At 39.0% G+C, this 16660-nt stretch overlaps 1 protein-coding gene across 1 annotated transcript in view; it reads left to right on the top strand.

Moving 5' to 3' along the window:
- PLXNC1 (plexin C1) overlaps window positions 1–16660 on the top strand; it is a 72717-nt gene that overhangs the window by 12069 nt on the left and 43988 nt on the right. The window contains exons 3-9 of the mRNA XM_054204734.1: window positions 678–812; window positions 2828–2928; window positions 9513–9621; window positions 10597–10741; window positions 14093–14162; window positions 15533–15608; window positions 15728–15781. Of these exons, the coding sequence (XP_054060709.1) occupies window positions 678–812; window positions 2828–2928; window positions 9513–9621; window positions 10597–10741; window positions 14093–14162; window positions 15533–15608; window positions 15728–15781 (690 nt within the window). The remainder of the gene's footprint in view (window positions 1–677; window positions 813–2827; window positions 2929–9512; window positions 9622–10596; window positions 10742–14092; window positions 14163–15532; window positions 15609–15727; window positions 15782–16660) is intronic.

Genomic DNA, 16660 nt, shown 5'->3' with positions numbered 1-16660 from the left:
TCTTCCGTGTCTCCTTAACACGGTGGAGACCATGAACGTATATCCTTTGTTTTGTCATGTTTATGGAAATCCTCATTTATTTCAATGTTGGTGTGCTTATTAAATTGCAGAATAAAGTTTCTGTGGTCTCTGGTTTTCTTGAATTCTGTGAGAAGGGTGGTGGAAAACTGTAGAGTTGGGCAAGGTAAGAAAAAGAAATACCATCTCAGACGTATACTCACAGAAGCCACAAAGAAACTTCTGTCCTGAAGACTGTTGTCAGTCAGTTGCGTAGGTTCATTTTTATGCTATGGGTGTCTGGATGTTAATTTGTCTTCTGAATGCTAATACTTTCTTCTCCATTCATAGGAGTACTTAACACATTATGACTTTGGGATACAGGTGTCTCTTCCACATTCAGTTTCTGCGTCAATCACGAATATACTTGGTGGGAGGAATGTTACATACTCTAAACTAGTGCCAGATTCAGTGCAAAATGTGTCTGTCATGGATTTTGTTGAAATTCTGTTCTAGTGGTCTTTTCTTCCGTCTTTCTGCAGTGAGAGAGCCAGTGCAGTAGGTGAATTGAACAAGTAAATGAGCTCAGAAGCTCTGATGTAGCTGAAATCAGGCTTTTGTTTAAAATGCTGACTGGTCAATAAAAGGACTTGTGAATAGCTTAATTCTGTGTGTTTTAGGCTATTCTTAATGAGAATATGGAATCTAATTGCCCAGAGGTTTTGTATGAAATTAAGGAAGAGACGTCCATTTTCCACAAACTTCGACTTGATCCAGTAGATAACAACTACATCTATCTCTCCTCTGACAATAAGGTAAGCACAATATTAAATAAAATAATAAATTCAAGTAAACTACTGCTTTAAGGATTTCTGCTACTTTATAAGTGAAGCATCAGTTTGGGTCAGAGTTAGACCTTAAATGTCCAAACAGCAGTTATCAACTTTACATCTAATACCTGGTTATGTTGTCTAAGTTTGGGCTGCACTTCTGCAAAGCTCCAAAGAGCCTCCACTGTCATGGTGCTGCCCATTGTTGCTACAACTGCTGCCCACTGTTGCTACACCCTTAATCCCATGCTTATTTTATGTCATTCGGTCGAGAGAGTCTTTGTTCTTCTTTTTCCTGGAGGCATTGTGCAGAATCAAGCTTGGAGTTAGCAAACAAAACTTGCAGACTCTTTGGAGACGGAGTTCTGAATTAGCAATCCAGGTATTGGTAGGCCAGGATCTGCTAGTCAGTTATGGAGTTTCTAATGGGGAGAAATCTCTTAATTTGAGAGATGGCTTTGAAGTCTCAGTTCTGCTGAAATCAGTGGTAAAAGTCTCATCGTCTTCAGTTAGGCACAGCAAAACAAAACACAATCAGAAGTGATTAATGTGTATGCATAGTGAGGCCAAGGAGTTCAGCAATCACTGGGAGCTACTGCATGCGAGCGAACGCTGCATCTCAAACAGTGAGCGGCTCCCAGGAGCCAGTGCAGTAGTTGCAGCACATCCTGCAGCGGCTGCTGAGCATCAGCTCAGCAAATTCCTTTGTCTTGCCAGCAGCAGGGAACATGGCAGTGAAAACATGAAGGCTGGCTGTCCATCTTACCTGGACAGGATTTCACCCAGCACTTGATTACCTTCATTTACAATAAAATCACTTTTCCAGCCGCCAACACAGCATTTTAGCCTGCCGTCAGAGAGAGAGTGGGTAAGTTGTTAGAAGAACTCCCAACTGATATAAACCATCTATCATAAATCCAGAAGAATCCATAAATTTCAGTCAAAGGTATACGTAGATATTCAAAGTAAAAGCATGAATTTTCTTTAGCTTTGATAAAAGAGCAAGTTGTTATAGAGGAACAACAGCTTTTAGGAATAAATGCCTCTCTCTGATCATCTCTTGGAGCTTAAATAAGGTTTCTACGCTGTCTTTTTTAGCTTGCTAGTAGTCTATGATGTTGGCTGATTTCTGAACTGATTATCTCACACACCGTCAGGTAAATGGTATTTTACAAGTTACGGCTGTAAAAAACAGTAAATATAGTTCTGCAGAAAGCCATGTATCCTGGTTTCTGTTCACAAAATATAGGAACTTTCAGTTCTTTCTAATTTGTAAAAAAAATTGTTTGAATCAGGAATATTTTTTTTACTAACATTATTAATTAATATTTTTAATAATAATAATAATGATAATATTTGTATTTGTATTCAGTATTTGTAATCAGCTTTCTCTTTTTCTTTTTCTTTTCCTTTTCTGAAAATGGCTGGCTAGGATATTCAAGCTGAATGTACAAGTATAGCTACATACAATATAGACACAATTACCTACATTGACTTACTGAAATGGCATTTTCATGCATGCTAAGTAGTTGCATGTGTTTGTTCTAGTGTGCACATGCAGTTAGCTGACATGGTGATGCAAACACAGATGCATTTTGGTTCGCGCATGCATTTTTGGATGAACCTCCATCAGTCATTTAAAAATCTCAGTTCTGATGAGAAGAAAATGATGTTCTGCTAAGCAGAACATTATTTTTAAAATATACCTCCTTTCTATTGTTATCTATAATTTACTTTGCTAATTAGGCTTTCCTGCATTATTCTGTCCATGCTGGCCTTGTCATTGTCAGAGGAGTTTCATCATCTGATGGCAAAATACAGCGTGTGTAAATTAGGCTGCATATTTCTATCCAAAGGTCTTCTGGCAGAGGGGTGTCCATAAGGAAACTTTCCTGAAGGGATCGTGCGTGGTTGCTGTCAGATTTTTAATGGTAACCCTCAATTTCCCTCTTTATGGAGACTATTTTAATTCAGTGTGGTTTTGCATTCTTTGGTTTTAGGTGAGAAGAATACCAGTTGCAAATTGTGATAGATATGTTTCTGAGCAAGAATGCTTATCTGCAAAGGATCCCCACTGTGGGTGGTGTTCTTTCTATCAAAGGTATTTTTTGGTATTTTAGATTTTCTTATAAAAACAGTGCATTATTAGTTGGTGTTCATTTTGACTGGGTTGGGGCTATTCAGTATCAAGATTGTATTGACTGAATTTTTATGGAATCAGTCATAGCCATAAATGTGAGACACTTTATTGTCATGTGAAAGGGAGCTCTGCACCTTTTAAAGACCATGTTAACCCTCAGATTTTCGAGATCTACCCATAAAATAGAAGTTGGGCTGAAAAGAAGAAATTATTTTCATTTTAGAACAGATGTTTTTCCTTTCCAAATTGATTGAGAGATAAAATTGTATACTTGTGCTTGAAGCATCTTAATAGCTAGGAGCATCTTGCATATGAGAACAGGGAAAGAGTGCTCAGTTGTCTTCCGTATTCATAGTTCCTTGCTTTGGAACCACTGCCTTTGGTTTGGGCCAGAGACTTTCTTTCTAAACACTTCATCCTCACATTTGAGTCCTTAGTTTTGCTGCTTTCTTTGAAGCAGGTTTGAAAGATGCTGTACATCTTTGGCCTGGACTGGGGAAATTCCTGAGTCATCAAGCCTAGTCGTGGCAATTGCAAGCAACCGCATCGTGTAAACCTATTCATAAACTAAACAAGGACCATCCTAAATTTAGACAAGTGTTTTGTCCTCCCTGCCCTGGTAGTGTGACTATCTGAGAGTCTCATTGTTCTGCTGGTTAAAATCTGTCCGCTTATTTTCATCACGTGTCTGTTCATGGACAGGTTATACTCATTTGTTCTGGTACTTATATCACCTTGGCTTAAATAGGTTTTCCCCCTCCCTCACACTTATCTTCTCAGTGTTTTTGTGGAAACGGTCTCTTTTTTCACTTTCATTTTGGTGTGCCTGAAACAGCTAGCTTCACTAAGATCCTCTCACATAAGACACTCCTTTCTTAACTCCACTCCAGTAGCCCTTCTGTGAAGTTTATGCATCCTTTTAAAATAAGGATGGCCAGGACTGTCACAGTATTCCAGGAGCGATTTCAGCTGTGCCTTGCTCAATGGTGTTTAACCAGTCTGTCCAGGAAGCACCTTAGTTAGCGTGTCCTGGGATCACAAATGTCTGTTTCATGACTGCATCACATTGATGGGCCACAATCATCCATGACCAAACAATGCCCCCAGGTCCTTCTCTTTCTTTGTTTTCTTTCCAACTGATGAGTTTCCAGTCTATAGCACATATGGGTTGTGAGATTTTTATTGCTCTAGGTACATGTTCTTGTACTTCATGCTTTGAAATGTCATCCCATTTCACGGTTATCCAAGTTTTCCTATGTTATATTTTCATCTTCCTGCATGGTAGTGTTCCCACCTTTGTATCATCATCAGATATCCACAGTGTAAACCTTCTTTTATGCCAGTTCATCACTGATTAAAACATTAGACAAAAGTAGTTATAAGATTGTTTTTTGAGGAATTCTACTAGTAGCCTTCCTTTAGAAGGTTAATACAACCCATTTTGGTTTGTTTCAATGTTAACATGATTTTCCTGCAGATCTGCTACTTTGTGTTTGCAAAGATAGTTATTAGAAGAGAGTAGGTGTTTATTCTCTAATGTGTTTTCTTCAAACTCTCTTTTGCTACCTTGTTAGAAACTGTATATGTTACAGTGCTAAGCTTTTCAGGCTTTTAGTTACCTTATAAAGAGTTTGCAAATAACAGTTATAAGTAAATCCCCTGTTTATGAGGGGAATCACCAAAAGTTTCCATCTGGTTGAAACAGAAATTGGAGAAAAAATGAATTGCTACAATATGAACCCCATTCAACGCCCACGTAATTTTTCACTGTTAAGCACTTAGCATGATTAAATATTTGGTTTTGTGAAGAGAGGGCTCTTGAGTGAAGCTTTAGAAAAACAAGAAGATATACTTTTAGCCAGTATTTTAATCAAAGTCCATACAAGTCCACTAAAGCAATATATTCCGTAATAATTTTGAGATCGATGATATATTTTATACTCTTATTGGGAAATAAATTTTAAATTAAATATGCACTCCATTTTTTAAACAAAACTTATCAGCAGTGCTTCATTTTAAAGACAGTGTGAACTGAAATACAGTATTTTGATGAAAAAATCTGCACATCTTATTGCAAGCGAAAACAAAATGAAACAAAATGTTTCCACTGTTCCTATTTCTACTCTTTCTTCCATAGGGACAAATATATAAGTTCTCCTTTTCACTTACAATTGTTCAAAACAATTAGTCATAGCATTGTGTGATTTCTCTTAATGTTTATAGATTTTCTATAGATGAATCAGATTTACCTGAAGTATGCTGAAATTATTCCAATACAAGGCACTGATGTTTCACGTGTATTTTCCATATGGAAATAACACAAAATATCTTAGTTATTTGACGTGACCAGAATTACTTTTGAATTTGTTCAGTGGTTGTAACATCTGTGGACTCCATTCAGGGGCTGGTACCTTGGAAAAGGAAGCCAAAACTTTCTCTGAAACCACATTCTCATTCCATGAGGAAATCAGTATGCTTTAGCAAGGCAGAGAGGGCAAACTCAGTAGGATCTGTAGTTAATACAAGATTATTGAAGCAGAGACTTAAGTAAATATGAATGAGCCAGTATGCATAGGTATCGTGTTATCATAAGGAAATAAGAACTTGATTCCAGTTGTGAAGAGGAATCTTTAGTAGTGTAAAGAACTAGCTTGCTGTGAAAGATTAAAAAAAATCTTGACTCTGCTTTTTCTCTGTACACGTGTCTATGAGTACTTGTATAGACTCCCATCCAGTCCACCTTTCCAAGAAAGCCAGACTCCAGAAACTTTCAGTTACTTTTGCAGCATTGGTATTTTTGCTTTCTTAGCAGTTGTCTGGGTCTGTATGTTAAGTTTCAGGGCCATGGGGTTCATAAATAATATTTATCTGTTATATTTATTGCAGTGTGCTTGCAAACAATATCAGTTGTCCAAAAATAGGGATATAGCAAAATAATCTCATCTTTATGTGAGTGGAGTTTGTGTTACTCTTGGCCGGTGCAGGGCAATTGTGAGAATTTATGCTGAGGGGCATCAGATGGTCTACTTCCCCCTTTGCGACTGCTGCCTATGAAATGACCGGTCTCCGTAGTGCATTGTTTGAGTGTTAAAGGTCAGCTTTTAGAGCAACAAAAGACACATTTTTTTCCTGGCATGAAGACAAGAACAACCCTGGGTCATAGAATCATAGAATCATTTAGGTTGGAAAAGACCCTTGGGATCATCAAGTCCAACCATCAGCTCCACTCTACAAAGTTCTCCCCTACACCATGTCCCCTAACACCACATCTAAACGAGTCTTAAACACATTCAGGGATGGTGACTCCACCACCTCCCTGGGCAGCCTATTCCAGTGTCTGACCACTCTTTCTGTGAAAAATTTTTTATTTTTTTTCCTAATGTCCAGCCTAAACCTACCCTGCTGCAGCTTGAACCCATTCCCTCTTGTTCTATGGCTAATGACCTGTGAGAAGAGACCAGCACCAACCTCTCTACAATGTCCTTTCAAGTAGTTGTAGAGAGTGATGAGGTCTCCCCTCAGCCTCCTCTTCCTCAAACTAAACAGTCCCAGCTCCTTCAATCGCTCCTCATAAGATTTATTCTCCAGGCCCTTCACCAGCTTCGTTGCCCTCCTCTGCACTCACTCCAGCACCTCGATATCTCTCTCATATTGAGGTGCCCAGAACTGGACACAATACTCAAGGCGTGGCATCACCAGTGCTGAGTACAGGGGGACAATGACCTCCCTCCTTCTGCTGGTCACACTATTTCTAATACAAGCCAGGATGCCATTGGCTTTCTTGCTGGCTCATATTCAGCTGCTTGTCAATTAGAACCCCCAGGTCCTTTTCTGCCAGGCAGCTCTCCAGCCACACTTCCCCAAGCCTGTCGCGATACATGGGGTTGTTGTGGCCCAGGTGCAGGACCTGGCACTTGGCCTTCTTGAAGCTCATTCCGTTAGCATTGGCCCATCGGTCCAATCTATCCAAGTCTCTCTGTAGCCTCCCTATCCTCATGTAGATCAACACTCCCGCTTAGCTTTGTGTCATCTGCAAACTTGCTGATGATACACTCTGTGTCCTTATCAAGGTCATCAATAAAGGTGTTGAACAGAAATGGTCTCAACACCGAGCCCTGAGGGACACCACTTCTGACCGGCCGCCAGCTGGATTTAACTCCATTGACCACCACTCTTCGGGACCGTCCATCCAGCCAGTGCTTGATCTGGCAGATCCTATGCTCATCCAGGCCATGAGCAGCCAGTTTTTCCATGAGAATTCTATGGGGAACAGTGTCAAATGCTTTTTGAAAGTCTAGGTAGACAATATACACCGCCTTTCCCTCGTCCAATAATCGGGTCATCTTGTCATAGAAGGAGATCAAGTTCGTCAGGCAGGACCTGCCTTTCATAAACCCATGCTGACTAGGCCTGATCCCCTGCTTGTCCATTATATGACTTGTAATGGCACTCAAGATGACCTGCTCCATGACCTTCCATGGTACCGAGGTCAGACTGACAGGTCTATACTTTCCCGGATCCTCCTTTATGCCTTTCTTGTGGATGGGTGCTACATTTGCTACCCTCCAGTCATGGGTCCTGGGTGGCATTACTTTTTTTGCTGTTAAACTCTCAGATTCTTCATTGTAGATGAGTGAAACAAGTTCACTGCTTGTGTTCCTCAGGCAGTCTAAGAAGGCAAATAACTTTGTCCTAGGACAGTTTTAAATATTCAGCTTTATAAAGAGTTTTCTTTTTTAATATTTTAGTTTTAGTGTCACTGAAATGCATACGCTTATTTAGTGCCAAGTATCGCAAGTGTGTTTCTTTGCATCTTCAACATTATGATCCTCAGCCTGGATGAAAAATATAGGATGTCTCTTCCATGCATCATTGCCACTGAGAGTTCTCCCTTTACATATTCGGATAAGCATCTGGTTTATGCACATCTGTTGATGACAGATCCCATCCTCTGTGGTTCTAAAACTGTGGTGCTAATGGACCTTTGTGATCTCAGTAAGGTGAAGAGAGATATAAATGAGGCTGAAATTTGTCCTAGGTCCTAAGACAGTTTGAAATATGTCAGGCATAGTCCAAATTTCTTACAGTATATTTATGATCTGAATGTATTCAGATGCAAAGCCTCACCAGGTTCTTGTGCAGCAGGAACTCAGTTTCCTGAGTTAGACCACAAAGGAAGTGACCTTGTGCTTAACTGCATTCCAGTTGCCAACGTCTTGATCTACAGAGAAGATGGCTTTATGTTTTCTGTGGTTTGTGGGGTTATTTCGGACATTTTAGAAAGTGGGGAGTATTTTTCTTGAAAGGCATTCTTGTGCTGTTCCTTCTGGACAGAAAACACATTGTTTGTGAAATATGTTTATACAGTGAACTCCTCATGAAAAAGGCACTTGCTTTGCAAGTATGTATTCGTTTCTAGTTTTTAGTGAAGGAATAATTAGTTCATTAAGGCACATGTCACTGATCACATGGTTGAAGCTACAAATTCTTCTACATTTGGTAGAAAAGCAGGATTATTAAAACAATATTAAATGTTACATTTATTTTTAAGTATTCAATCTTAATATTACAATAACATACATACAGTTAGCACTTGTCTTTAATTGCTAGCCACATGACATGACTTGGAGTTAATCTATGGATTGTTCATTAACTTCACTGCAGACAGTATTTTAAGGATTCACCTTTCAAACTCAGTGATTGTCCATCTAATTTGTATGCCTATATTCTCTTCTTTATTGCATGTTTTTAATAGGTACAATTTTTGTAGTACTTGCATATCCCTGTGTTTCCTCATTCTTCCTTAATTTTTTATTGTATAGTTTCTATTTTCTACAATTTGGCATCTGTAACATTTTTATTTACTTTGTGCTATCCTTCTTCTGAAATGGATTTTATTTTTCAAGACAGAGGAAGCTGTTTTGAACTACCTTTTCAAACCCAGTGGTTTTAACCAAGTGCACTGACATAAAAGGGAAAGATTACCATTCACATCACTGGACGACGGAGGAGATTAGGAAGGAGGATGCATCTCATCAGCTGTACACATTCGTAGCATAGCTCTACATCTGAGTTTCATCCCCATCTCCTCTTATACTCTTTGGAGAGAAGGAGCAGTTTCTATAGTGTGATTGATTTCATTTTTGTATGAATGTCTAAAACAGGTTAGCTGAATTTCACCCTCAAAGAGTATATTTCTCCACATTGAGTGTAGGGGTAACTGTACAATGCAATCAAAAGTTGGGCATGATGTATTCCATCCTGGGGTACCAAGTCTGCTATTACTGGCTAAGCATCTAATATTTCTTTGAGTGCCATTGACTTAATCAGGACCCTGTAGCATATATCAATGCATTGTAATTTGTTTTGATAAGCAGAAGATTTTACTGATTGTTTTCCTGAAGCATTTTGCAGTTGTAACCATATTCCTGTAAAAAATCAATAGCATTCCTGTAAAAAATCAATAACATCAAATAAGTTGAAGTACAGTGTCTGAAGTCAAAGCTACCATAAGGAAGCTCATATAATTTTGTGTATACTTTTAGGTGCACATTAAAAGCAAATTGTTCAAACAGCACAAAGGATTGGTATAACATTTCACATGCACCTGATAAAGATCTGAAAATCCTGTTAAGTTTCCCTGAAAAAAATCAGGTATGTACACCCACTTTTATGCGTGTTTCTTTATTGTGACTTAAAATATGTCATTTTGTTGCTTATTGCAGCTTCCCTTCTTTTGTCACCACATTCCATATGTTATATGAGTCCCTCTTATCTCAACAATTGGCAAATGCATTGAAAATCCCAGTAAGTTGAATGTGTCGATCAGATAGATGTTCTCTTCCTCTCCTAAAAAATGTATCCTGAAGCTGTACTTCATGATGTTGAGTCAAAAATTCACTATGCTGACAAAGGAAACGTTTCCACTTTATCAGCTATTTTAATATTTCCAGTGACTATGTATCAAGTGCATTATGTAAGTTCTGAGCTTTGTAACAAGTTACAAAACATTCACTGAGACACATATGGTAACACAAATACATCTTTTAAGTGTTTGATGTTAGTATTTGCTCAGTATCTGTTCACAAAACACACAGCCTTGACTATTTGATTATCAAGTATTGTGACTGGCCACTTAATCTGCATGCTATTGTTTCTGGTTTCCTGATTGAATGCACTAATGTGATCATATTTGTAAAGCGCTCTCAGCCAGAAACAACGCATAATTCATTACAAGACAAATTCTGTTTTATAATTAAGTGCACTTTCGTTGTGGATGCGAACGTCATCTCTCTGTGAGGGTTTGTACATTCTTACTCAAATACTTTTAAGGGAATATAACAACATATAGCACTATTATAGAAAAATTCTCTTTTTAAAATCCAAAATTATTCCGGATTTCTCCACTCACATACCTTATGGAAGTAAGTGATGCTGTTCCTTTCAGGACTCTGTATTGCTTCTTCAGTTGAGGGAGGCCCTCTCCTTTGAGACGCTACCTAGTGAATTGTCTGCTTCCACCCCAAAAATTTTCATTTTGTACATTTCATACTTTTTAGTTTTCTGTAAAGACAAGGTGACGATGTAATAACAAGAATCTTTTGTATTCTTGTTTTTATTGTTTTATAGGTTGCTGTGGCTGCAAGCATAAGCAAAATTCTTACTTCCTGTGTGATAAAAATTGTAAAACCTGTTGAAATATTTTATGAAAATGTAGTACTGAAAAACTCATCCTGTTTCTGCAATCTAACCACTCTGGTGGTAACTGATAACGGTACGTTTTACTATTACATGTATTTAATACTTATTCACTGTCCTTTATTACTCAGGAGAACTGAGCATAAACACAGGCCTAACAAGTGTGAGAGTCGGTAATGCTTTTCATTAAATGTCATTGGAAAAAAAAATATTCCTGTTTTGCCAAGCAATTTGAGTATACTCACACTGTTCTTGATAATTAAAGATTTGTTAATATGGAATCCTTTCTAGAAGTAATAAGACGTGTTCTATGGCTAGAAGCAGCTTCTTCAGTTTGGCCTGTAGCAGTGCAGTCTTTTAGCATTAGGAGTATATTTACATGGTGCCATTAATCGCTGTCTATGGAAACTTAAGATAGCTGCAATGACAATCAAACTGGCTGGACCTATGGAAGCAGTGTTGGGCCAGTGCTCTGCCTTGACAAATTAACCCATCTTAATGCTTCTCTTATCTGCAAACAGAATTTGTTTTTGCAAGAAACTGTATTAGCATAAATAAGAGGAGAATCTGAATGTCTGTACAATAAATAATCTGAACATTCAATTAACTTTCAATCTAACTTAGACACTTGTGAGAAAGTGGTTGTCCCATGTAGAGGGTTAGCAGAAAAGTATATGGTTCAGGGGCAATTTGGCTGGTACATCTTTTTGACTTGATTTCATTCCTATTTCTGAATTATTGATTGAATCATTTTGTAATAATTCTACTTTGGTTACCAGTAGTTCTCAGAATTAGAGACCTGAGCCATTTGTATTGGACGCATCATGCATGTGATCTGCAAGTTTTAGAATGAGGTGGTAAATTACTGAGTGTCTAGACTTTTGAGCTGTTCTCTAGGCTTTGGTCTCAAAGATCAGATGATAATCCTTCACGGTAGAGTCTTATTTGACTGGTAGGAGGAAAACGTTCCCCTTGCATTGCTTCCAAGGGTCTGTATAGAAGCACAAAGCTTTTTATGTACAGGTTGACCTTGTACCTTTTTAAAGTTGCTTATGTTAGAATACGAAAGAGAGTTTTAATCTAAACTAAGGGACAAAGATAGCAAGCTCAAGGATACCATATGCTCTTAAGTGACTTGAAGAGGAACAGAAAATTCAGATAAATGCCTGCCTTTATCTTTTCCTAGATAATATAGCCCAAAAGACATGTAATACTCTGCATGAATCTGATTCTCTTATAATACCTTTGTGTAGAAAGAGGAATGAAATGTTAAGCAGAATTCACAATGACCTGTTCTGAAGAGCTCAGTGCTGCAACAAGCGCTCTCTCTCTCAGAGGCCCTTGCCCCTGAATGAGGTTCCTTGGAATATTGGGATCTCAGGAGCTCATCCGTTGGCCTTTGTACAGGAAAAGCTCCACTGGCATCGTAGAATTGTGGTGTGTTGAGTTCCTGTCCAATATTGATTTGGGAATTGAGAAGACAAGACTTTGTCTCTAGCAGGTGACAGCTAGGGTTATATCCATTAGTATTTTGGTCTATTAAGCTGTCTTTAGTAAATACTGTTAGTGGATTTTTAAGAGACAAATGCATTGGAGAAGAAAAAAAAGTCCTTTATTGACCAAGACCCAAAAGCCATGTTTTCTTATAATTATGGACTACCTTGTTTTTGTTCTCTGTCTTCTCGGCCTAAGGCTTTCTCTTACTCCATTAGCAGGTTATTAGCATATAGTGTTACAGAAGCTAGTCCGCCTTGCGTGTGCTTTGTGCCAAAGATGAGCCCTTTGACAGTGTTAATCGGAAGTCTGTGAGCTCAGATTATGCCTGCCAATATTACTGCCATTCACGTGCTCCTACGAGCTGAGATATATTAGTGAATAATGCAAGTGTGGAAGTTACGTTGACTATTTATGGTACCTCGTGTAAAGTGACCTTAGTCTCACAAGAAGATGCACTTGCAAAACTCCTTCAGGTATAATTTTTGGAAAAAAAACCATTTCAAAAATACCTGCTACTCAGTGCAGTCTGGTGTGTCTTGAAAGGTCAGCCCAGGCCATACAGAAAATAATAGGTTCCATTAATTTCAACACAGACAAAATCAGGAAACCATATTTGACAGTGTTGTTTTTAAGGTATCTATACAAACTCAAAAGAGAAGACAAGCTCTACTAGAAGCAGATAAATTCCTTACTTTTACTTATTATTCCTAGTAAAATACTGTTTTTCAGTAGCTAATGGCTTGAGACCCTTCTCATATAATGACCTAGGCAAGTGATTTAAGCAATTTTGTGCCCAACATGTCAGATTTCTGCAGATATGTAGATTTCTGGAGATGCAAATAGGAGCTTGGTGAAGGACTTTTCAGGATGCCTGTGTGTGCTCATCCATATCTTCAAGCATTAAAATACCTTTAAAAATCAGACTCTTTGCTATCTGTTTAGTAAGGGTTGTTTCTAACTAGCAGTGCAGGTGACCTTTGCAGTGAGCACCCCAGTGCCATGCTGATGTGTAGAGCAGGAGATACTTCTGATTTAACAGTATAGATGTAGCCAAAGCTAGTTTTCATCTGAACAGGCCAGCCTGTGATAAAGACAAGGCTTTCTCTACCTTTGCAAGGTAGGTGTGCTTTAAATCTATGTAACTTTCTTGGGTTAAAAAGCTATCTACTTCTTAGCATAGAGAAGCCAGAGAAGTCTGCAGACATGGGTTTCATTTGATCTCAGACAGTCATTCATTTCGCAGACGTACACATCTGCAGGCACACAGATGAAAGGGACCATGGCTTAAGTGGTATATATCTAACTCTGCTTTTCGATGTGGTATTCTGCTCATGGGAGAAGATACTCTTTCATTCCACAGCTGCCAGTGAATTGTTGGTATAGTAATTGCTAGCTGAAATAATGGCAAATTGACTCATGCAATCATAAAAGATTTAAATAGGATGAAAATTGCTACTGCGTAGATTACAAAAGAAGATTCTGAAACCAAGTCTTTGAGACAGAAAGAGGGAGAAGTATGGTATGTTGGGGTCTCTTGCATTAGAACAGTCTGTTGTGTTACAAGGGTTGAATTCAGGTTCTGGCTGTGCCATAATATGCCGCTGTGTGCCCTTCGGGAGGCAATTTTGTATCTGTGGTAGCATTTCCTTATCCGTATCCTGACAATAACATTATTTTTGTATGTCATGCAGTGGTGGCATCAAGCTTAATTAATGAGTGTGTATAAAGTCTTGGAATAACTCAGCTGAAGGATGCTATGGAAGAACAAAGTCTAGTTATTTTTATCAGTCTGAAGTGTGAGTGAATGTGTGTATGAGAAGGTGCATACCATCTAGAGAACAGCTGAAAGCATGTGAGCTTTCAACTCAATATTTTTTTTCAATTATTTCTTGTAATATCCAGCATATGTCTAACAGTCACATTTTTCCAGATTGTCTTGTTCTCGAAGCATCGCTGTCCTCAAGCTCTTGGAATATCACACAAACATTTCGGTTGAAAAAGTAAGAGCCTGGTTCCTATTAAAGTTCATTGAGGTGTTTAGGGGTGGGGCGGGGGGAGAGGAGGGCTGAAATATGATCATTCTTTTACTTTGTATTTATTAAGGAAGTACATTTCACTAAACATAGTCAGATCCCTTTTCTTGGCCCATTTCCTCCTTCTCCTCTTTTTTAATTATCCTTAGAAAGCTACTTCTTCTGATAACTCTTTTATTTAATGGCAGCTAGCTGTAGGAGAGTCATTACAGTGACTGAATTTATGACAGGTGCCTGTAGAGATAATAAAGGATGTCACAATGACATTAAAATCTTTTTTGTCCTTGTGAAAAAGGTGGGCCCCTGGTACTCAGCATAAGACCTAGATCAGAGGAGTCAGGAGATTCTGTAAAAGTCACTTTATGGAGCTGGTTTTTAATTGAGCCATATGCAGTTTAATTGTGGTCCATGGGTAACATGAATACAATTAAACCAGAAAGTAACATCGAATCTGCTAATAGGAATGATGAATACCTATTGTTTCGTACACATTATTTTTCAGAGCCACGCTCTTTGTTAAGAGCTTGCAGTAGAAAGCATTTGTGCCCCGTACATGGCCTAACCCTTTATGATATGTTGTTGTTGTTAAAACTTAGAAAGATCTGGCTCATGTATGCTTCAGGTAACTGCAGTGTTCCCATCAGAATGCTCCTCCCCTATGCAAAGAGGATAATTCGTAGGCACCTGGGATGAAATTGAACTCCTGCGTTTTGGGAAGTGACGCATTACTTCCCTGTCCCTGGAGCAACACAGGGAAGGAGCTCTCTTTCTAAATCAGAGCATTTCTCAGCATGCATGGAGAGGGCCTGTGCTGCTCTTGGCTCTCCTCCATGCTGATAGATGCATTGCAAAGCAAGAAGGGGCAAACTAGTCTCCAACAGGCATATTTTTTGGTAGGGGAAGGGAATAGCAAGCTAGCAATACTTGCTAGCAGGACACACACAGAACAGAAGTTCAGGCAAGCTGTGAAAGAATCAGTGATGGTTTTCTGCCCTTTTCTGGTTAAAATGTACTATTTGGCCACTTATGTACTGGAGAAAAACATAGCAAAATGAAACCCAAAGTGTTCCGTCTGCTTCATGCTTTTTAGAAATTTATGACTTTCAGCATCTCAGCACAGATTGTATTTCATACTAAATTTGTCCTCAGAATAAGCACGAGAGAACAATAGGCTTGGAGGGTAAATGCAGGTTATGTGTTTTACACATTTCATTACATGTTTGCCAGGTTATTCTCTTGGGTTTGTGCTTTTTTCTGTCGCTTGAAATTTCACATTCATGGCTGAATCTAGATTGAGTCCCTGCGTCTTACAAAAACTCTGTTTTCTGTGTTACCAGCTGCTCACGGTGTATACACAAGGGTGAGTGTGCCAGCTGTAAATGGATGCGTGTCTCTTCTGCCACCACCTGCCAGGTGAAGTTTGTTGGGGAGGGCTGGAATCCCCTGTGATGCCTTCTCCTTGTATTTTTTACATCTGAACAGCAATCTGTCTCTTCCTTGTCCTGACATGGTGAAATGCTGATTTTTTTCAGGATAGTTGTAATGCAGCTGCTTCCAAGGAGATCGCCACTGCACAGAAAACAGAGGTTAGTTAGCACTTTAAGATGAGCATTATTTGGGTTCTGTGGGTTGGCAGAGAAATTTATGTAAAATGAGAGGACTTTGCAGGAATAATAAAGATATGGATGGGGAGGCAGTCAGTTACATAGAAAGGCAATGCAGAACTTATATTGATGCTATTTTTTCTTAGTGCTTTGTTAGTGCTTAAAGGTACCAACAAAGATTTGTGTTTTTCATCCAGGCATTGAGACAGTGAACACTGCAATAGTCATATGCCTACCTCTAGGTGCAGTTTTGCAATATTGCTTTAAATGCCAAAGCCCCTGTGTGCTGTATTTAGGCACTCCACAGGAGCCAGTGCGCTGAGGGCTGGACTTGTAAGCTGACCAACAACAAAAAAAAAACAAACAAAGGAGACATCTTGGACCTAATCTCTTACCTAGGCTTAAATGCATGTTTGAGTTCTGCTGTCACAGACAACTCTGTGAAACTAGATTTCAGGGTCTGAAACCTCTTCCTCATTTTCTGCAGCCGGATCACAACTTCTCCTGAAACATAGCTGCCAGCAGAGCAGAAGGAGGGGGAGGATGTGCCACCCAGTTTCTGGATAACAGACAAGTGGCTAGAGGATGCATCCAGGAACTGAAATCCCTGGATGTTAGTAAATCCTTGTTCACACCTCTGGAAAAATTTTCCTTGCTTCCAGACTACAGACAAAACTGGAGATGGAGCTACTCTCCATCCATCCTGCCCAAGCTGGATCACTGGAAAGGAAGGAGTGTACCTTCTAATCTGGTTGTTGAGTTCTCTATTGAAATCATATAGACTGTATGTGAGCGTACAGTCTATATGATTTCCTCGTAGGCCAGCCCTTTAACCACGAGGTTATCCCTTCATTCTTTATG

Source organism: Rissa tridactyla, chromosome 1 (assembly GCF_028500815.1).
Source record: "Rissa tridactyla isolate bRisTri1 chromosome 1, bRisTri1.patW.cur.20221130, whole genome shotgun sequence".
NCBI classification, from domain to species: domain Eukaryota; kingdom Metazoa; phylum Chordata; class Aves; order Charadriiformes; family Laridae; genus Rissa; species Rissa tridactyla.
This window is presented reverse-complemented; position numbering and strand designations above follow the sequence as displayed.